The sequence below is a fragment of the Tachysurus fulvidraco genome, chromosome 24 (assembly GCF_022655615.1).
Source record: "Tachysurus fulvidraco isolate hzauxx_2018 chromosome 24, HZAU_PFXX_2.0, whole genome shotgun sequence".
Classification (NCBI taxonomy): Eukaryota; Metazoa; Chordata; class Actinopteri; order Siluriformes; family Bagridae; genus Tachysurus; species Tachysurus fulvidraco.
Genome location: NC_062541.1, coordinates 7,838,044 through 7,859,745, shown reverse-complemented (window position 1 = coordinate 7,859,745; position 21,702 = coordinate 7,838,044). Strand labels below are relative to the sequence as shown.

Below are 21,702 nucleotides of genomic sequence, written 5' to 3'. Positions count from 1 at the left end.
TAGCATTAAGAGCGCTGTATATTATTTTTCGTATGCGTTTTTTTATTTATAGGACGTAAGCCGTCTTGTTCTTACACAGAATCATTAGAATGTGATGCTTACACCTGTTGCTTACACTGAGTTTAAAAATAGTCATAACCATATGGGATAAAATAATACAGCAAATCTTGAACCAAAATGAACTGCAAGATAAAAAAAAAAGAGTATTCAAAGTGCATTCATCAGTGAAGGAAGAAAAATACATTTGATACATACATATAAATATATATGAATATATAAGGTATAATATTTTTTTTTACGTTTATGCTTCTAATAAGAGTGAATGGAGTTAATGAGTTAAGCAATAATGGTGGTAATAAACGTTATTAAAAAAAACTTTTTGGAAAAATAAATAAATAAAATACGACAAACTAAATACCAGTCATCTACACGAGACAACTGAACCTGAGTGAATCAGTGACTCACAGATTCGAGTTATTTTAGTGTCACTGCCCAATGATTCGAATCACAGAGAGTCATTTTCCATAACATTTTCCTGTCTGGCATTTAAAAAAAAGGCATCTTTCAGCGCATGCGCACTATTTCTATCAGCTGAGTTTACGCACTTCTGTGCTTTTCTAGCTGCAGAACCGACTCAGGTGCGGAGCTTCATGTGCAGATTTGTGTTCATTTCCGACGTCGTGCTGGAAGTTCGTGTATGACTTTATTTATAGTCTTAAACGCCTTTGGAGGCGCAATATAAAATGGATAATTCAGGTGAGCACCACATATATGCAGAATACAGGTAAGGTCTGTTATTTAACTACTGTAATCACTGTTAAAAGTTTGATCACTGATTTATTAAGGTTAAACCAAGTCATTTATTAGTCCACTCTTTGCCAGAAAGAGAAGGAGCTACTGCAGATTGTTTGTTTGTTTGTTTGTTTGTTTGTTTGATTTATTTATTTATTTATTCCAGATAAATAAATGCTGCAAAGCCTGCATCTGTGTTCTGATTCATTTGGTACACCTTGATGTGTGTGATAATTGTGCTGGAAATTTTGCACCAAAACAAATCCTTATAGCCTCCTAATTCATGTGGGGATGTGGTAGCCTAGTGGTTATGGTATTGGGTTACCTATCAGAAGGTTGTTAATTCGGATTACAACATCCACCAAAGTTGTCACTGCTGGGTCCCTGAGCAAGGCCCTTAACCCTCAGTTGTATAAAAATGAGAAAATGTAAGTCGCTCTGGATAAGGGCATCTGCTAAATGATGTAAATAATTACCAGCACTTTTTTTTTACCAGTAGATTTTCTTTAATAATCACTGAAGACTTTCTGAGATAAAAAAACAAAACAAAACACAGTGTTCCATTGAATGTGTAATGATTAATCCAAATGACATTTTTGATAAAGCAGTCTTTGCACTGACCTCAGTGAAGGATCAATACTAAACGTAATAGGCTGTGACTTTAGACAGAAAATAATCTACTCAGACTAAAGTCTGTATTTCAAGGCTTTAGCTATTTTCCACTGTAGCCAGTTGGAGATATTCTGTCTTAATTTGTGAAATTGAAGACCTTATAATGACCACTATTTGTTGAGAACTTTCTCCTTACTGTGTTTTGAATGGCTGTCATCTGTGTACATACTTAACAAACCAGTTAAATTGCATTCGTGTTGCAATAGGCTTTGCTAAATACAGTAAAGGGTAAGGCCATGTTGATATAGAGTTCTGTTCTTTTTTAGGACTCTGAGTTCTAAAAATTTATTTTTTTTCACAAGGTTTTTGAAGCCAAGCACAATTATTACGTATGTATTTGTATGTATATGGCAGTCCATGCAGTAAATCAGCTGTTTAGCTTGTTTCTAAACGTATAGACTATATTAAGCATGTTTGCCTTTAGCTGTGACATTCATTCAATAGCAAGCAGGTAATTTTATGTTTTGAATTAAAGTAGAAATCAGTAGCACAGATTTTCTGGTTCTTGCTAAGCCTTCCACATACTTCATGTCTGTTATTGTGTGATTGTTGTCTGTGAAGAAACTCTTTTCTGAGTTCATATTAGTTATGGTCTTATGTTGCAGATTCTGAAAGTACAGTTAATATGTTCATCAAACACTTCAATATGATTTAAATGATTAATTTATTCATGCAGTGCATATATTTCTAACAAACTTCAGACGTGTAGAGCACCATATGTCACTTTTACAACACTACATGGGTGCATTTCAGTTTCAAGCATTTACATTGCTAATTTAATCAGGTATCTATTTAAGCTCTACACCATCACACGTTCTGATCAAAATTCCAGTTTATTCAATCGAGCTGTTATCATGAAGGCTTGTCAATCCGGGCTACTTCCACATTATTTGGCTGTATGTAAACGTACTGATTGGGATCACTTGCTGCCATGTTTGAGAAGAGATTGACCTTGTCCCAGTAAGCCTGCTGCTTGGTTAGGTTCTACGGATGCATTTTGGCTTTATGGTCATATCCTATTGCCTTCACTGACTTGCTTAAAATCTGAAGAAACTAATGTCCAAAGAAATGTCAAAGCATAGGCTTGTCCTTAGTGGGTAAACCTTAAAATGGGGTCTGTGTTCTGGGGTGTTGTAAGAGCCAGTCCTGTGGTTGCACAGCATGATCTGCATCTTATGACATTAGCATGCAGAAAAGAATGACATTTAGGAGCAAGTTCACCACTCAAATCTAGAAATGGACAGACTCTGCCATCTTTCTTCTAAACTAGGAGCTACGTATATTTATTGTAAAGGTGTTCACTATTGGGTTAGAGTAACAACTTGGTGAGGACATGTAATTAATACTAGCATAAATGTTACAGGGGAGTCATGATCTTTTATCAGTACAGAAAAATCTCTCAAAAGTTACAGCATCTTTGCACTCTCCCAATTAAGACTGAGGATGCTGACAAGTCACTAGAGCGAGGGCTCCTTTGGAGGGCATTAGTCAAGTTTTGATGTCTCAGGTTATTGGTTCCTGCTGAGCCATGTCATGTTTCCAAATTATTACTTTATTAGAAAGTGACTCATTGCTTTTTGGTTTTCCTGGTATGTTTCAGTCAACAAAGTAAATGGGCTTTTGTGATTAGTGAGTGGTTTCTAGGTTACTGACTTTGTGAGAGACTCGATTTGAAGCAGTCAGTATATGTCTGAGCTTTAGGATATTCAACACAGACAGGATCCGGCTCTGTGATCACTGCCATGAAAGCCAGACACTGTATGCACATGCATGATTTCTGCTCTAGTGTCTGATGAAGGCACATATAGGATGTCACTTTCAAAGCTCTTTCTAAGTATAACAATATTAGTTTTGAATTTAGGTGTGTTCAACTGCAGATTTCTTTATTAATATGTTTTTTGATCTAATATTTATATATGACTTAATGGAGTTTTAAGGAAACTGTCAAAACCTCTGTCAGTTATAGCAGTTAAGAGGTGTGTATGTGTTTCTATCTCAGGAGTGTCCTGTGCCACTCTGCAGGGGCCCAAGGTTCTAATGAAGATGGGGCTGTGTATGGTGTTGGTGGGCCATTTGAATTTCCTCTTGGCGGCCCTTGTCCATGGCACGGTTTTGAGGCATATCGGCCAAAACACCCAGACGCTGGAGTATGCTATCTCCAACATTTTGGCTCTAACAGCCGGCCTCGTGGTGAGACATGCCAGAGCAAACAAACACTTCCATCTCAACCCAGTGAGCACAAATATCCAGTGTCAATAGACGTCCTTATTAGGGGCAGTGTGGTCTGAAAGGAATCAGGACGATAAGAAGACCTTGATGCACTGATTCATTCCCTACATACATGAGTCTATTTTCATTTGGATGGCTTGTATGTAATCATAGTAGGTATTGTTTTTGTGTATTAATACTTACTCTGGCTACCATCTAAACACCCCACTATTGAAGACGGATACTTTTTTAAAATGTTTTTAAAACCTCTTCAAGCTCACTGAGTCATGTGTAGCCACCACCATCTTACAATTATTGCAGGGTTGAAGTTGAACAGAATAAATTTATTAGAAATATTACAGCTATAATTTGGTCCTTTATCTATTCGTGTGTTTCTTTCCCTACGCCTCTGTAGGGAATCTTGGTTGGAATCCTCACTATAGTCCTTTCTAGAAATGAGAAGAACCGAGTTCTGGTAAGTCTGAATGAAGGAATCTGTAATTCTTCATCTGATCATTCAAGCTGTAGTTCAACACTTAAAGTACATTCTATGATCCCGCCCACATTTCACACACATTTATTTTAACTTTGGGTTTGTGTTATTTGTTTATGCTGGCGGTGTCGCCCTCTTGTGGTGCATGAACTCGACACTAATAGTCAGTAAAGTAATATATTTGTTATTTAAAGATGCAACTCAATGTAGTAAATAAGTGGGGAAACAGTCTAAATGAAACATAAGATGAGCTTAATTAAAAAGGGGAGGATATAAAATAAAAGGGGAGCATGGTAGCCTAAATTACACAAAAACAAAGCACAAAAATAAAAAAGGAATTAATTTTTTTTTAAAAATACATTACATATAGAAAAAAAATCCAATGAATTGCTACAGATTATTGTCAGTAGTTAGAACTGTAACATAAATGTTTTTTTATTTTTTTTTAATGCTCTTGTTCTAATTTATTTTTGCTATCATTCCTAGCCTAGCAGCTCATTCACACTATTTGCTATAACAAGTTGCCTGCGATTCACCTTGATCTCACATCATCGACAGAAGAGCACATGCACACTGTATAGATGACTGCTGACAAAGCTTTAGTGTAATAAAAAGGGTATTAATAATGATGTTCTAAATATAACAGTTTAGAAACTGAACAATGAACAGGATTATTCAGTGTGTTTGGTCCTACTGTCTGAATGTTAGTCACTAATATGTTCTGAGGCCTGTCTCATTGATCTGTTTGTACCTTGTCTGTTCAGTCATGGTGGGTGTGCGTGCTGAGTGCAGTAGGGGGCGTGCTGGCTGCTGCATCAGTCGTTGGGTTGCTGGTCGCTTTGGTTTGGACTCTAATTAACGGTACTAAAGGCCTTCTGCTCAACTGCAACTTACCTGACAACATGAGCTACTTCAGCATCACTTATGAGTGTCCCTTTGACCCCACACGCATTTATGTGAGTAACTGGTCAGACACTGAATAGTCTGGTATTACAGTAGATCACTGTGGCAAATGACATATTATTGTAATCTCCTTTGTCCAATGGAGTTTAGATGATGATACATGATTATTCTTTACATAATATGGGGATAGTGACTGTGAATTGTGATCTAATTTGGTTAAAGTAGACCTTGGGGGATAAGCCTTGGGGTGCACTGGATGAAAAATGAACTGGTAGTAGGTAATAATGTTTGCTGAAATGTTGGGAAGAGAGTGGTTATGTACTTCATGCACTACTGAGCCAAATATAATGATATTACCGGTTACATCATGGTCAATAGGAAGCATATTTATTATTCATTCAAATAAATGCCATTACAGTACCCACATTGTATTGGAGAAACACTATACAAACACTGACTCCAGAAGTATAGGCACATTTCAAGGGCTAGCAATATACCATAAACAAGCCACTTACTTACTGTTACTTTTACAGTCATTCCTGGCCTTTTTTTTTTTTAAACTAATATTTCCTAATTTTGTGTGCCATTTTTTATGAGAGGCCACATTACATTTATTTCCTTTTCAAGTGAGCTTGGTAAAAACATTAGGTTAGATTTATATATTTACTACACTGACCACTCTTCTTAAATGTCTTCATTTATCAGTAAATTCCTCTTGCCTAAGCGAATAAGCCTACAAAACATTTAAAGAGATCCAATTAATTACTGAAAAATATCTCCAAATTATGATTTTACAGTTGTATATCAAATCAAATTTTCAGCTTGTTAAAGAAGAATTAGATCATTAGCACAGTAACCTGAATTTATGGCCCTGACTATTGATCTATTTTGCTCCCTAGTGGTGTAACAGTGTAGTTGGAGTTTTCATATCAGTTATGACCCAGAAAACAAATTTTCTCTATATTTTTTATATTCTATTATCTTTTTTTCCCCCCTACACCAGATAAAACCTTCATCAAGAAGGTACCAGTGTCTTATATTTGACATGCTTATTTTAACTCAAAATATGCACAATTCATTCAGTACTAACACAAAGGAAGAGTGCCAATATTTTTGCAATAGACAGGATTATCCTGCTTCAATTTTGCTGAATCTAAATCCACATCCCGACTTCTGTTAAACAGCTTTGTGACAATGTCTGCTGTAAAAAAAAAAGCATTATACAAATGTATGAATGAATTTTGCAATATTACAGAAATGTTGTTTATGTAATCCTTTATCTTTCCTGGAGATGAATCATGACCATGGAATTCCAACCTTTCTTTAACAAATCATTGTACCTAATGAAACAGTGAAATCCCCCCTGTTTGTTTCATTTTTCCCTTTTCTCTTTCTTCTTCCTGTGTCCTATTAGAAAAAGCTGGATGAAAACAAATTGTGTGCTCTCACAGCAGCTCTTCTCCACCAGAACAGAGTGGCTCTTGTTTCGAGAGCGTATTTTTCATCACTGTGAAATGATGCCCTCTTCTTCTGTTCGCTGCTTATTGGCTGGCCCCATGCGAGCTGATTGTTAGCACTGAGGCTGAAATTGTTGCTGTCACATATTTTGGTCACTGTTCATCAAGCCATGCTATCATGTGTGGCCACGCACACAGACAGCAGTCTCCTCTCTTTCTTTCCTCTCAGGGAACCACTCTGATCCTGTGGGTGCCACTGATTGTGATGAGTGTGGTGGAGTTCGTGGTCTCCGGGCGCTGCTGTGCCGCCTCCATCTCTTTCATCCGCCGTAAAACAAGAATATCCTGCGAGACTGGATCGGTGTGTAACACTATGTGATACATGGTTACTCCGATTGTGTGCAGCTTACTCACGATCCTTAGTATTTGCCTGCATAGTTGAGCAATTTACATTTAAAAGAAAGTATATGCCATGTTTTATTTTATGTTTATATTCTACAGTGGGTCAAAACTGAGGGTCGTGTGTGTGTGTGTGTGTGTGTGTGTGTGTGTGTGTGTGTGTGTACATACACACACACACATACATATGAATTGTTGTCCAGTCTGTATTACAATAAAAAGTTTAAAATTTTATATATATATATATATAAATATTGCCCTAAAACCAGTATTATTATTCTGTACTTTTTATTGTAATACAGACTGGACAACAATCCAATGAAAACAAATTGAGTTTTTTTTCTAAAGTTCCTATAATTTTATCATTTTCTAAATCATTTTGAATCTCATGAGTCAACACAGAAACAAAAGCAGAGTCCTAGTCTTTTATTTATCCTTATGAACTTAGATAATTCTCTCTTCAGGTAGAGAAATTACACCTTGTTGCCCTTGACAACATAATGAAAACATTGGGGATTTTCTTTATTCTTTTGTGTCTCATATTAGAAATACAGTTATGGGAAATTATATTATTATATGTGAATCTGAGTTATAATTGTAGGCTTGCTTTCAGGTTCTCAGTGCAGGCAGAAAAATTTTTTGTTGTTATAGGAACACCAAAAGATGGGTGAGTAGATTCAATGCTGAGGGCCTCCAGTACATAGATGATTAATTCTTCATGTTTTGTTGTTATACATGTTTTGTTTTCTTGTTGAACATAATCCTGAGGTTTTCTAAACAGCAGACTGGCTTTAACATAACTGCAGTACAATCTAGATGTTGTGTCTTGAATCATCTTTACCACCACACAAGCCCCTCACACTATATATTCCAATGATTATATCGTGCTTGCTGATTTATATGCACAGCTTAAAAAACTTGCTGCTATCTCGATTTCCTGCTGTAATCGATCACATTTTTCATTAGCATGTGTGTATATAATTACATTTTGTCGTTTAATGACATTTAATTGTTTGTGGTTGGGCTCATGTCTCAGAAGGCTAAGCGAGTTAGCATGTTAATGAATGCACCAGTGTTGATTTGTTGGAGGAAGGTGCATGTTGTCACATGTTTAGAGACTGAACTAATTCCTTAGCAGTGAGCTCTGAGAGGTTTATCAGAGATTAGATTTTCTCACTTCAGAACCCATTACTTGGATCAGTTGGAATCCAAGTTGGCTCCCAAAACGTTTGATTATAGAGATTTTGGCTACAGACATGTTTTAGAGAGAAGCCAGGGATATAGAAAAGTATTTCCCATCTTCGTGATTGCTGTGTTGGATGCATCGTTGCTCTTGGCCCAACCTGCCTGCAGTTCCCCCTGATGCACAACAGATGTGAAACAGCCTTCATGGGTTTTCCAAATGTCACTGCGGCTTGTGACTGCCATCAGGAACATTATGCCAATTGAATGAGTTTCCATTCTATGAAATTGGATTTGTCAAGCACATATAGAAATATTAAACATTACAAATGCTGCATTAAAACAACTCTCATCTGTTTCTGCTTCAGAAAACGGACATTTTAAGGGTTTTCTACGTACCGTACTAACTATGCTTCGTCGTGGGCGTGTCTGTATAATCACTCAGTGGCATGAACAAGGCGACAACCAACAACTGGGATTTATTAAGATTAATTCTGTCCACTTGTGTGTACCACCTGTCACTGTGAAATCGATTCATCTCAATTAAATCGTATGTACAACGATTATAAATGTAATGTGCAAGAACCAATTAACTATTATATATTCTGGCTGAGATTAATAAATGAGCCGCCTGCTTTGACCCCATCTCACCCACTGATATTTTTAAATAGTAGTGTTTTTAAAAAAAAAAAAAAAAAAAAAAATCCAATCCTCTAAGAGTGTGTGTGCATGCATGCCTGTGTGTCTGAGAAATTGGGCGTATACACAGCCAGTGATGTATGACTCATGCTGCAGCAGTACTGTAATAGTGTGTGTGTGTGTGTTTTCTTCCAGGTGAAGACCCTCAGAGCAGCTGTGCCCCCAGTGCTCCCCTGCCATGTCCCACCACCCCTCCGTTACCATGGAGACCGTGAACTGATGCGCCCCCCAGAACAGCACGAGCTGCTGCGAGCATCACGGCCCTACAGCTCGAGCCGCTCGGCACAGATCAGAGCGGCCTCGTCTCAATTCAACAGAGCCTCAGTCAACAGGGCCAGCTTCTGGATCTAATTATGAGCTTTTGTGTTACACTGACCAAACTCAGGTGCTACTTGAACAGAGGTTTGGAAGGAAATTAAATTGGAGTGTGCATGTTATCTGTGCACAAGTGCTGCGATCCACACGAGTTTATTGATAAAATTTGCAGTCCTGGTCGGCTGGTCTGAATTGAAAAAAAAAAAACCCCACCGTTAAAGTACATTTCTTGAAGGGAGGAAAACAGGCAGGATGGAAAAACTTGTGTGTGTGTTTGTTTGTATGTGTGTTTTTTTATAAATAATTGGAACTTAAATAATGTGCAGAAATTACATGCTAAACAGATTAAACTATTCATTTCAGGTGAATTTTTTTGTCTTTTAACAATCCTGATGTCTCTTAATAAAGTTTTCAATATACAGTAGATGTGTGAACTGTGTGATGAGTGGGGGAAAACACCTCACCAAATAACGTAACACATCAAGTAGATCAATCCGGTATCAAATAAACAGTGATGCTGCTCAGACTCTTCTGATTTTGCTGCAATTCTTATTGAAATCACCTCCAGACAAAGTTTGAAACACAAGTATATTTGTCATCAATTTCAGCAAAGAGGTTGGGGGAGAGAGGGGGACAATCATGATGTCTTCACTTGAGGTTTTCATGCAACATGAGAGATCTTGCAATAAGGTACAGTCTCAGTACAAATCGGGAAGTAATGAGTTGGAAAGCTAGAAAGAAGCTGGAAGTGAAGCGATACGAGAGCGACCGAAGCTCCGTCACCACACAAAAAGACGTAGGAGGTGGATTGAAATGTTACCGAAGGGAGATGAAATTTTCTCTCAGATGTTGTGACACAAAGTAGAGAGATAAAAGCAGTGATATTTTCATACACCCCATTCAATCAATTGTGGAAATAAGCCCTTAGAGCTAACGCTCACTGGGATAACCTCTGGTCTTGTAATAAGAAAAATAATATCTATCAATTTTCTAAGAGTGAGGTGTGATTATAAATCATTGCACATTCTTTTCTGCCATTTTAAAATGACAATACTTTAAAATGAGTACTTTGTGTGTTACAATATTGTGATTAAAAAATCAGTTGCAGGTGTGAAAAAAATAAGTAAGGGTTTGGAGGAAAGGAAAGAACAAAAAAACAATATGAGAATAGAGCATGAGATAGCAGTAGCCTGGGCAAACTGAACTATCCAGTGAATACAAAATTGTTGGCAACACGTTTAAAAGGAGAGTAGTTAGTTTGAATGCATGCGTAAAACAGATTGTGCATGTGTTATGTTTCAGATAATGGAACTGATGAGCTGATATTTGTGGATGTTTTCAGATTTCGGGTTTTAAATTTTAAATCGGGCTCAAAAACACATACAAAGTGAAACTATAAAGATAGTGCACACACATGCACAGGAATCATGCACAAAATACGCTCACTTTCACACATGTGTTTTAAGCATTGGATTTCAAACACCATGGAACATTTCCCCTGATGCAATGACCTTAGAAGGAAAAAGGTTCATTTCTGGGTTAAAATCGAATGGCAGACAGAATCTTATAATGTCGGGGTCATGAAATATTCCTTCAGAGTTTTGCAAACCCTCGACAATCACGTTACAAGACATCTCGCATGCCTCAAATCAGCAAGTATGAACTTAAAAGTCTTGTTTCAGAGTAAGCTCACCAGTGGTTTACTGCAGCAGACCTGATGACGCAACACTGATGCTTTCAGAGATGAAATCAAAGTTTCACAATATAAAACAACACGTGCAAAAAAACAAAAGGATGAAAAAAATAAATAACCTTAAAGGAAACAATACATATGTACAAAAAAAAGTAAAAATCAAGCAAAATGAAATAACGGGATCTGCAGCCTGCTCGTACTAACTGAAAAATCATAAGCAAACAAATCCTAACATCCAGTCCATCAGTCCACTGTGTCTACTGGATTTCTTTTTTTATTTTTATTTTTATTTTTAACGGATTTGGATTCTTACGCGAGCTACATAATACTGTCTGAGTAAAAAGGCATCTACACTACCTTCCTAATATGTTTTATATGCGTTTATATGTGTATATATATGCATATACACATCTATAGGAAAACCAAAAAGAGGAGAACAAAATAAACACAGGACAGCTAGACATGAGAGGGAGAGAGAGAGAGAGAGAGAGAGAGAGAGAGAGAGAGAGAGAGAGAGAGAGAGAGAGAGAGAGGAGTGGGAGTGCATGCACAATATCCAGGGAACGGTCCTTCCCAAAACCAGGAGCCTGGAGACTGGTGGCTGAACACCGTGAGCCGAGCGTTCCATGGGCATCATAGACACGGACAGACGAAGCGCAGCAGACAGAAGACGTCGTTGCGGGTGTTGTCTTTGTTCTTCGGATGTATGCGTGTCCCTTCTCAAAGAAACTAAACATAAAACGGATGCACTTTTTTTTCCCCTTAAAACTCTTCCGTCTGGAACACAAATAACAATGAAAGACGAGAACCTTCATGCACAGAGCGCTTGTTTCTTAAAGGACTCAAAACTGTGAGGCACTGCTAGGGTCGCACTGCAGCAGCCGCACGATGGACGGATCGCTCTTGGCACCCTTTATGAACTCCTCCAGAGAGAGCTTACCTGTGTGGAGAGACAGAGAAGTGAAGTGTGAGGAAGATAAAAACAAAAACATTCAAACGCATTTTAAAGATTTGCTCCAAGCACAGCTTCATATCTCACCATCATTGTTTAAGTCCATTTGTCTGAAGATCTTATCCGTCCTCTTCTCTGGTGTGGACTCGTCTTCAGGCATCTTCATCACAGAGGACACCATTTTATAGATGGCCTGTGACATGAATACATAAAGATGTTAACAGTGTTAAGAGGAGAAATTATGTGACTAGTGTTTGTTTTGGGTCCTGTTCTCTGCCTCATCCTGCATTTGGCTTGTTACCTGATTGTGTTTACCTGTTTTGTGTTTGCCTTGTTATATCATCTGTGTGTCATTGCTCATTGTGAAGTTTTGTCATCCTATGAGTTACTTAAAGCCTTTTCCCGAGTTTGTGTTCTGTGTGTCATATCACTTGCTCATACTCATGGATCAGCATGTATTGTGTTTTATGTGTTTGTTTATTGTTGACCTTTGCTATAGACTCTAATTAAGTTTCCTGGATTTGTGGATTTGTTTCTCGACACATACTTCAAATATTAATTCTGGGACTCATTCTGATTATGCAAAGTTTGACCATTTATTAGTTACTCAAGACTCACTTCATTTCCACACGTCATTTTCCTGCATTTACATTCCTATATAGGTCACAGTTATTCACAGTTATCTGCTGCTGCTTTTTATTTTTGTTTGTAAAGGTCAACACATGCTTCATCTGAGACACATGGAGCCAGCTACTTCATCTTCGGTATACTGGAGCCAGCCCACGATGAGCTCTGAGGCCTCGTTTATCTGTCGAATTCCATAAATGTTAATAACATGGTGTTTGAATGAAAACTGACAAAAAGAGTAGACACCTTTCTTCCCAGTGCACCCAGGAGAATATCTAAAAATAGTGTGTGTGTGTGTGTGTGTGTGTGTGTGTGTGTGTGTGTGTGTGTGTGTGTGTGTGTGTGTGTGTGTGTGTGTGTGTGTTTGTGTGTGTGTGTTTGTGTGTTTGTTTAATTTAGTGATTCTAGCAGCAAACTAATCACCACAACATAATGACGTTTGATGTATTTGACAGTCGCTTCTGTCATCCTTTAAAGGGCGAATATGTTTTTCAGGACTATGTCGCTATTTTGCTTCATGATAACTGCCTTAAGAGCCATTTTCAGATAAAACTGCTTTAAAATGGAAACAGAACTAGTGAGCTCATTCATTCATCAACATTAAGCATCTTCAGTAAGCTCCTTATGGTCACTATGGAAACAGAGCCCAGGAACACTGCGTTTAAGATGGGAATAAACCCCGAATGCGACTCCAATCTGTCACAGGGCACCATGTGCACGCACGTTTACACAATCAGTCTCATTTAGGGAAAGTCTAGAGTCACCGATCCACCTGGAATGTTTTAGAGGTGGATGGAAACCCGAGAACCAGGAGGAAACCCACATGGACTCGGTCATCATGCTGGCCCTGAACACATCGTTATAACAGAATCTCCTGCATGGACTATTTTCAACTGATTACTGATCAGTCATGCAAAACAATCGACTCTAACTAAATTAGCTCTTGGGACTATTCACATTTTTGAAAAGTTCCTCTTTCTCACCACCATTTCCAAAGAAAATGGACGGAGAACCTTGCTATTAATGCACACAACATCATGAGAAAACAAAACATGTGTTAATAATCATGTGTCAATAAACATTTATGGGTGGGACCTAAACCTTGTGCAGCTGCACATGATATTAAGCATTTTTGGGGATTTATAAATGGAATGTACTTTTTAATTTTAATAAATGACCAACAGGACACAGAAATCCATCTTTCTGACTAAGAGAGCAAGGTCAGTTCTGCTCGTGGATATAGATGGCATCGACTTCAAACTCATGATTCGATTTCAACACTCTTTCTGTTACAGTAGAGTGGAGTGCCTCTTCAAGTGCTCTCTACATTAAAGCAGCGCTCCTGATAAAAAAGCGATCGTTGCTCACCGGTCGACTGTAACGGCTCTAAACCTGCAGATAATCCCGGCATTCTACGGGATGGGATAAATAGATCCCAGTTAAATTTAACCATCTAATCCGTACAGGAACAGCAAACTTGCTGCTGCTGCCACCATCCCCCTCTACATCTACATAAATCTCCTGACTAGGGTCACAGGCTAGGGGGTTTTATTCAGCACAGAGCACTGCCTGCTCTGATTGCAGCTGAGTATAAGCTGTGCACGTTGAGCACATACTAATAGCACTTCCCCTCTCTCAGGGCTACAAGCAAAGGCTCCTGAACTCCCACTACAAATGAGTGTGTGAAATAACAAGTTGAAGCATTTCAAGCTCTACACCTAAGTGCACTCGCAAAGCAGAGTCAAAGATAATATACAGTTAGCCTTGCCTGACATCCTTTATTAGAATCATGTCAAGCCAGTCTGACTGCATGGGGTCTAAATTTAGAAATTTGAGTTTTCCATGGTGTAGATTCACTCTAATGAAACACATGGCCTTATGACAGGCAACAATTAGTGAATCAGACCTGCCAATCTATTACACAATCCATACAGATTAGACTATTTCATTATAAAAGCCATCGGGTACATCAGGTACGCTGCTGTGGAGACTGAAGAAAGAAAAAAAATCACTGAGGCAAACACAAAAGAGATGAAGAAAGCAAGCTAAATGTAATTTGTTAATATTTCACACTAGAGGAAGACAGTTCCATAAACCGCACCAGCTACGTAAACCTACACTGAAAATACTCCTTTGTTGCCTTTAATGAACGAGAAAACACTGTTATATGACTTTACATGATGTTCAGAGATGTGTACAGGCTGTTTTTTTTAAAACCCATCCACTACTGCTTCCTTTAATTCCTGCAAGTTATTTTTGTTGCCTTTTAAAAGTAAATAAAATGTTAATTTAACCCTGCACTGTGGTGGAGTGAGCTCTGTTATACCCAGTGTTGTGTGACAGACTGCTTTCAGAGCTGCGGGTTGCACATCGCTATCCAATCTCACTCGGCTAGCCCATTTCAGAGTCAATCTTTCTAACTGAGCAGCACGATTGCTCACACCAGTGCGTTTTAAGGATTCCTACATCTTTAAATAGTAAAATATGATACACAGATGTATTTTGTTTGCACATTGTATTACACCTACTTTCATATAGCTTAAAAAAGCAATGAAGCTTGAAATGTAATTTGTAGCCAGTGTAATGCTGGAAACTGAATTTAAAACAAATTTGAACAAATAAAACAGCCTATAAATAGTGATGTCCTGAACTATGGAGAACAATGTAGTAGCAAAAATCTGTAGTCATGCTTCCTCTAGTAGGTTTTATGTTTAATTTCTTGATGGGAACCAAATGTCTATACAGCGATGGGAATGGCTGACAGTTTGGAAGTAGCTTGTCCCCATGATAATATTTATATTTTTGTCTGTCTGTCTGTCTGTCTGTCTGTCTGTCTGTCTATCTATCTATCTATCTATCTATCTATCTATCTATCTATCTATCTATCTATCTATCTATCTATCTATCTATCCGTCCGTCCGTCCTTCCTTCCTTCCTTCCTTCCTTCCTTCCTTCCTTCCATCCATCCATCTATATCTGTCTGCCTGTCTGTCTAGCTATCTGTGTTTTTTGTGGCAAAAAGATTTAATTAAAAAAGCTAACAAATTTAATAATAAATTAAAAAAGCCAAATGATTTGCTAATTATTATTCAGGTTAAGGTTAGGGTTGTGTGTGTGTTTGTGTGTGTGTGTGTGTGTGTGTGTGTGTGTGTGTGTGTGTGTGTGTGTGTGTGTGTGTGTGTGTGTGTGTGTGTGTGTGTGTTTGTGTCTGTGTATGTGTGTGCTTGCCTCATCAATGAAGCCAAAGATAATATTAATTAATTACTATTAATATTAACACCATTTTAAACATTTTAAACTTCTAACAGAACTGCTTGCATATATTCAGTGTGTGCAGATTGCAGATTACAGCACAGCCGCTCTGGCACATGCCACTCAAACATCCAGCAGAGGAACAGCAGATTAACAACATCACTGGAACTGTAAACTTACTAAATTTTTCTCCTGAAATTAAAAATTGTGTTGTCAAAAAAATTTATTGTAATGTCAGATAAGAAGGCAAACGTTTAAAATGATTATATCAGGCACTAATCTGGTATGTTATGATCATCTTACTCTAGTTTTTAGGGCATCTCTTGATCTTATGTTTGTAGTAATCACTACACTACAGTAATCACTACACTACAGTAGATTGATGGGTAGTGTTTCCACCACGCACAGCTCCAAACTCTGCTTTTCAGTCCTGAGATCAGCTTACTGTCTGTGTGAGGGTTTTTATTAATGCTATGGGTCCACTGGGTTTCCAATGGGTTCTCTGATTTGAGTGTGTTCATGTTGAGACACTACTATTTATTGTCCCAAATCATGGTGTATTCCTGCCTCATGCGTAGTGTTGCAGTGCTACTGCAAAAGAATTGATGAACATTTCTCAAGAAATTCTCTGACCTGCACAATCTCCAGCATCTCATCACGACTGATGTACCCATTGCCATCAAGGTCGTACATGCTGAACGCCCATTTCAGCTTCTGATCCAGCTTTCCCCGTGAGGTCACACTCAGAGCGATGATGAACTCCCGAAAGTCGATGGTGCCGTCGTTGTTGGTGTCAAAGGTGCGGAAAACATGCTCTGCAAACTTGGATGCATCGCCGTACGGAAAAAAGTTGGCATATATCTTCTTGAACTCCTCCACGTTCAGGTGGCCACTTGGGCAGTCTTTAAGGAATCCCTAACGAAAAAAAATCATATTGATTTATAGCTTAATGAAATACATATTCCTGTATTTGATCTAATCTCCTTCACCGGTTGCATATTTGTGAGTTCCTTGGACAAGAATTTCTACATATTTCTATATATTTCCCTGAAACGAACAAATTTACTCAAAAACCATTTCATACAGAAAGTATAAGGGCATTAAATATTAATGCATTAATGCATAAAAAAAAAAGGAATTTGTAGTAAAATTTTCCCATAAACTACAAATTCCTGAGAGTGAATCAGAAATATATATAAAGGAACTCTCAGGAATTTGTAGTTTATGGGAAAATTTTATGCATTAATGCATAATGATACAAATATTGTCTTGTCTATATCATATTTATTTGCAGGTCAAGCAGGCTATAGGAGTAATGCAGATAAACTGTACTAGTTATTGTGGATTCTAGGAGGTAGGACTTTGGGTGTAATGGAAAGGAGCTAGGGATGAATAAGCAAACAAATCTTCCTGATGCTTATACTTATTTGACATTTTAATCACTACAGCCCCACTTTTACCCAATGAACCTTAATTATGATCTTTAATACAGGATTTATGAACTGTGTTAACACACATTATCTGAACACGCTCATGTGAAGCCATGACAAAGCCCTGTTTCGACCCCTGAGAGGGAAGCCTGTGAATTAAAATACAGGTCAGAGTGTTTAAGCTTTTTCCTGCCCATTAGCCATCCTGAGTCAGTGTAGCTTAAATTTCAGCACACGGTTCCTAATTCATTTACATATCTGGGTATTTCCAAAGGCTTCACCTCAGGGCCATCACATCAGTGTCTGATCCCGAGATACAGAGACTTACTGCGGGTTATTTCCCAAGTCCACTATACAAAACAACATAAAATACACGAGGAAATCTGTGCCTTTATATAGGAAGACTAGAAATAGCTAATATAGGTCCTGTATTATAAAAAAAGAATTTCTTACAGCTGCTTTATCTTACCTTGTACCACTCCTGTAGCTCATGGTCTGAAAACTCAGTATTCTCCCTCAGGTCCTGTAGCATCTCTGGCCTGAGCTTGCTGTTCTGCTTTCCCATGGTGATGAGTGTGTATGTGCTCAGCAATGACACAACCCCGGGGTCAGACCTGCTAGCATAAACACACCAATTAGGGTACAGAGCAATAAGCAGAGATGACCATACATGCCAACAGAAAAGAGACCTCATTACAGCACCGAGACCATGCTTGAGTTTCATTAGGAACAGACACCACGAGATACCATGCAGAGAATTTAAACATAATTAGACGTCACAGACCCCTTTTAAATCAAAGTACGATGTGGCAGACCTACTACTGGAAAAACCTCAGTGAGGGTGAATTTCTCTACTGATATCTTTATGGCTCGCATCATGATAATGACCAATTTTATTTTTCATTTCATTTTTATTTATATATTGAGCTTATGGGAGTGTGTAGATACAGCAGGGTTCAGTCCATAGCGCAGGTTACTGTCTGGTGGTGTTTAGCTCCTCTGCCCTGTGTCTGTGTGGGTTTCCTCTGAGCTTCCCTGTTTCTTTCACACCTCTCATAAAAGTGCTATGAGGTGGATTGTCTAAGCTAAATTTCCCCTGAAAGTGAAAGCAAGTGTAAATTGTCCCGTAATGGACTGGCATTGCATCCAGGGTGAATTCTTCTGCCTTATTTCCTGTGTTTCTGTCACAATCCAGACCAGAACATAGCAGTTACTGAAGATTTCTACTTTCCAGCAAAGTGTACCATTCAATACTTATATTTTCATTTACATTTCAACAAAATCAATTAATTTCAAAACCAATTCATAATTTCTTAAGCTGCTGAATAAAAGATGTAGATTCTACACTCTCCTATTCATCCATCTCTTCCACTGTGTATTCTGCAATCAGTTTCCAGACACTTCAGCCTCAGACACTTTCTGTGCTGCTGATGTAAAATCAAGTTTAGCTGCTTCACAGGGTTGGCGCACTTTCTGTCTGTTTTTAGCTGTCGCTTTACACGGATCACTCCGACATCTGTTGCCATGGTCAGGTGCTTCAGTAGGTTACTTGTACTTTAGAGAGAGGCTGATAGGGTTTAATCTCCTGTGATGTTCTTGTCTAAAAAGGTGAAGCAATTGAAATGGTAGCTAAACAGCCGCTTATTCGTATGACATCCTTCAACCACAGCTTGTACAACTAAGTTTGTCAGTTAAATTAGAAAATAAAATTTAGATCAAGACGATACATTTATATTTAAATAATTGAAATGGTTTTATAGAGAATTGCAAAAGTCTATACAGTACATTTACGGCATTTGGCTCACACCCTTATCCAGAGTGACTTACATTTTTATACAAGTGTGCCACTTGAAGTTTAAGGGCCTTTCTCAGGGGCCCCAGCAGTGGCAGCTTGGTGGACCTAGGATTTGAGTTCATGTCCTTCCCATCAGTAAGCCAAACACCTTAACCACTTGGCTACCATAAACTATTACAAATACATCAGAAGTAACCGTTAAGTAAAAAAAATAAGTGACTTTTTTCAGGGACAAAGTAATTGTACTCAAAAGTGATATTGTACAAATCTGAATCTGTGATCTCTGGGCTGCTCTTCATCTCCCTCACCATCCTCTCTGCTGTAAGTGCCTCTGAGTCCTACTCCTAGCAAATTTCCAACCTTTTAAAAAGCTTTTTTAAAATTATGGTCCTGTATTTTAATATTCACTACTTAAGCTATGAATCATCTCTCTCTCTGTCTCTCTCTCTCTCTCTCTCTCTCTCTCTCTCTCTCTCTCACACACACACACACTCTCTCATTTTTTTATGTTTTAATATGGGTGCAATCATATATTTCATCAGAAGAGACAGAGCAACTTACTAAAAACACAAATCAAAGATGACAATTTTAATGCTTTTATTTGAAATATTTATGATTTCATATTTTTAATGCTGTCAATATTTTTGACATGTATATTTTTGGGAGAAAGGCTATTATTGAGGAAATTATTTTCTTCCAATATGCTTTTGATAACGTTTAAAACCGTCTTGAAATTATTTTTTTTTTTTGAAGAGAAGTAAATATTTCTTGTTTGAATGGAAAATTAGAATCATTATGTATAATCTCAATTTTATGCAACCATTTTACTCATTATTCTTTCAAGATGTCAGTAATTACAAAGCCTAGCGTAATACTGAAAGTGTGTTTATACTTTTCTGTATTTGTGTGTGTTTACTAATAAATCAATTGCATCCTTTTCCACTCAAAAAATGGCTCTGTTTCTTTCACACAGACTCAAAAATTCAGCGAACCAAAAGACAAGATGGAAGGAAAAGCTGTTTGAGATAAATGTTTTCATGGCATGTTTTGAGAACACAGTCGCAGCTCAGGAGCCAAGAATCTGCTGTAATTAATAACACAGTCGCCCACGCTGCCTCCGTATCCCAGTCCAGACACACCACGAGGAAAGCCATGAGAAAGAAGTGCTGGATGAGAAAGGAGGAGTGGTTCACAAATATTCTTAAAGATCCAGACGCTTCCAGCACAATGCATTGGCCACATGCAGGTTTTCTAAGGAGAAGTTAAAGATGGGATTAAAGATTAAGTAAAGTAAAAACTAATTAAAGCATTAGTGATGTTGATTTCTCAAAAACTGCAAGTCTGATTAGTCTGATGATTAATAAATTGATTTATTAGTTTTCGAGCCAAGCCACAGGTTTATATTAATACTCATGTCCTCATACGTTATGGTTTCTATAGCAACATCTCATTTTCTTCTGTGATGGACACTCCACATAATAAGAAACAGACTGTTATTGCACAAATTACGTGAATAATGGTGTGTGATTTCTCGTGTTCTCTTCAAAAAGAGAGGCTGGTGAAGGAACGAAAGTGTATAGTGGATGTGGGGGTAGTGGTAACTCAGTGAATCAGTGTTGTGCTTGGTGAAGTGATATCTCAGGGTTTAAGGTGTTGGGTTACTATTCAGAAGGTTGTGAGTTGACATCCCAGGGCCACCAAGCTGCCACTCCTGGGCCCCTGAGCAAGGACCTTAACTCTCAATTTCTCACCTTTATAAATGAGTAATAAATAAAGATGTTTGCCAAATTCAGTAAATGTATAGTTGCTATAATGCAAATAATAACAGTGTCTTATTGTTGCAGTGGTATAAACGGAATAAAACACTTCAGGACATCCTGTAACAGCACACTTTGCATTTTTTATTAGCAAAGACTTTTAATAAGCTTTTGTTTCTAATATGATCATTCTCATATGACTATGATTATGCTAATAATTATAGCTTGTCCTATATCAGTTCCCCTCCTCATGGTCTCTGGAGAGAATTATAAAAAGCTCTCTCAGTCTAGTAGGCTCTGAGGATTTCCAGCTCTTACGCAATGACTCTCATAAACCACAGAGGCTTGTTATTAACTTGTGCTTTCTCCCTCAGATCCACATGCACCCTTGACCAGTTAAATAATAACAGTTAAATCTTTGACCCCAGTTCAGATTGCTGAATATTGGATTTCCCATAAACGCAGATCGGTAGACGTCATGTATGCTGTCATTACTAAGTCCTTTAGGACTCTGACTTTGTGGGTATATTTAGGTTTAAGGGATCAAAGCTGCAACACGAAGGGAATGTGGGAAAACACGACGGCATTAACAACAAACAGAAAGCAGAAGCAGCTTACTCTGGAAACAGGCCTAATGCTTATTTTGGAGAGTTCAGTACATGAGCCACTGCTTTAATCACCTAGATCAATGACTTTACCCTTTTTATGATTTCTGCCAGACTGCAAATCGCAAATCTCTTAAAAAATATCAGCAAATACACAGGAGTGGAAGGTCAATTCAAATCCACCGTTTGGTTCTGGCTTTTCTTTTTAAATATGGCCAAGCTTCAATTTTCTGGACCAAGTGTTCCAACTGTTCATCACCCAGGACAAGCTTTCTATTCAATTTTATCTCACACACAGCTGTTCCTCTATGTGGGTCAGGATCATGACTGCTAATCCAGTTGTGAAAGGGTGTGTAACGGGTGGTGGGGTGGGGATGGGGGGTGCTTGTACAGTAATATTGTAATGACGCTGTGGACAGATTGGTTTCGACAGGCAGCTGGAGGGGGTGTCAACATTCACAAAGGACAAAG

At 38.0% G+C, this 21,702-nt stretch overlaps 2 protein-coding genes across 6 annotated transcripts in view; one reads left to right on the top strand and one right to left on the bottom strand.

Annotated features, from left to right (window-relative positions):
• Positions 1–580: 580 nt before the first annotated feature.
• On the top strand, positions 581–9,544 carry tmem54b (transmembrane protein 54b). Of its 4 annotated transcripts, none has more exons than XM_027175850.2 (6): positions 581–756; positions 3,464–3,654; positions 4,088–4,147; positions 4,930–5,121; positions 6,755–6,886; positions 8,941–9,544. In XM_027175850.2, the coding sequence occupies exons 1-6, from the start codon at positions 744–746 to the stop codon at positions 9,154–9,156; spliced, it is 804 nt and encodes a 267-aa protein (XP_027031651.1). In that variant the 5' UTR covers positions 581–743; the 3' UTR covers positions 9,157–9,544. The 4 variants fall into 4 exon arrangements, with proteins under 4 accessions (XP_027031651.1, XP_027031652.1, XP_027031653.1 ...); XM_027175851.2 differs by having other exon boundaries at positions 600–784; XM_027175852.2 differs by having other exon boundaries at positions 601–784; positions 3,487–3,654.
• The window catches only part of hpca (hippocalcin), a 33,382-nt gene continuing 20,469 nt past the window's right edge, over positions 8,790–21,702 (bottom strand). The window contains exons 2-5 of one of the 2 annotated variants that reach the window (XM_027175857.2): positions 17,544–17,691; positions 16,278–16,559; positions 11,853–11,958; positions 8,790–11,753 (exon numbers count right to left, since the gene is read on the bottom strand). In XM_027175857.2, coding sequence (XP_027031658.1) covers positions 11,656–11,753; positions 11,853–11,958; positions 16,278–16,559; positions 17,544–17,639 — 582 coding nt within the window. In that variant the 5' untranslated portion in view covers positions 17,640–17,691 and the 3' untranslated portion in view covers positions 8,790–11,655. The remainder of the gene's footprint in view (positions 11,754–11,852; positions 11,959–16,277; positions 16,560–17,543; positions 17,692–21,702) is intronic. The other variant, XM_027175856.2, reaches the window with a different exon arrangement.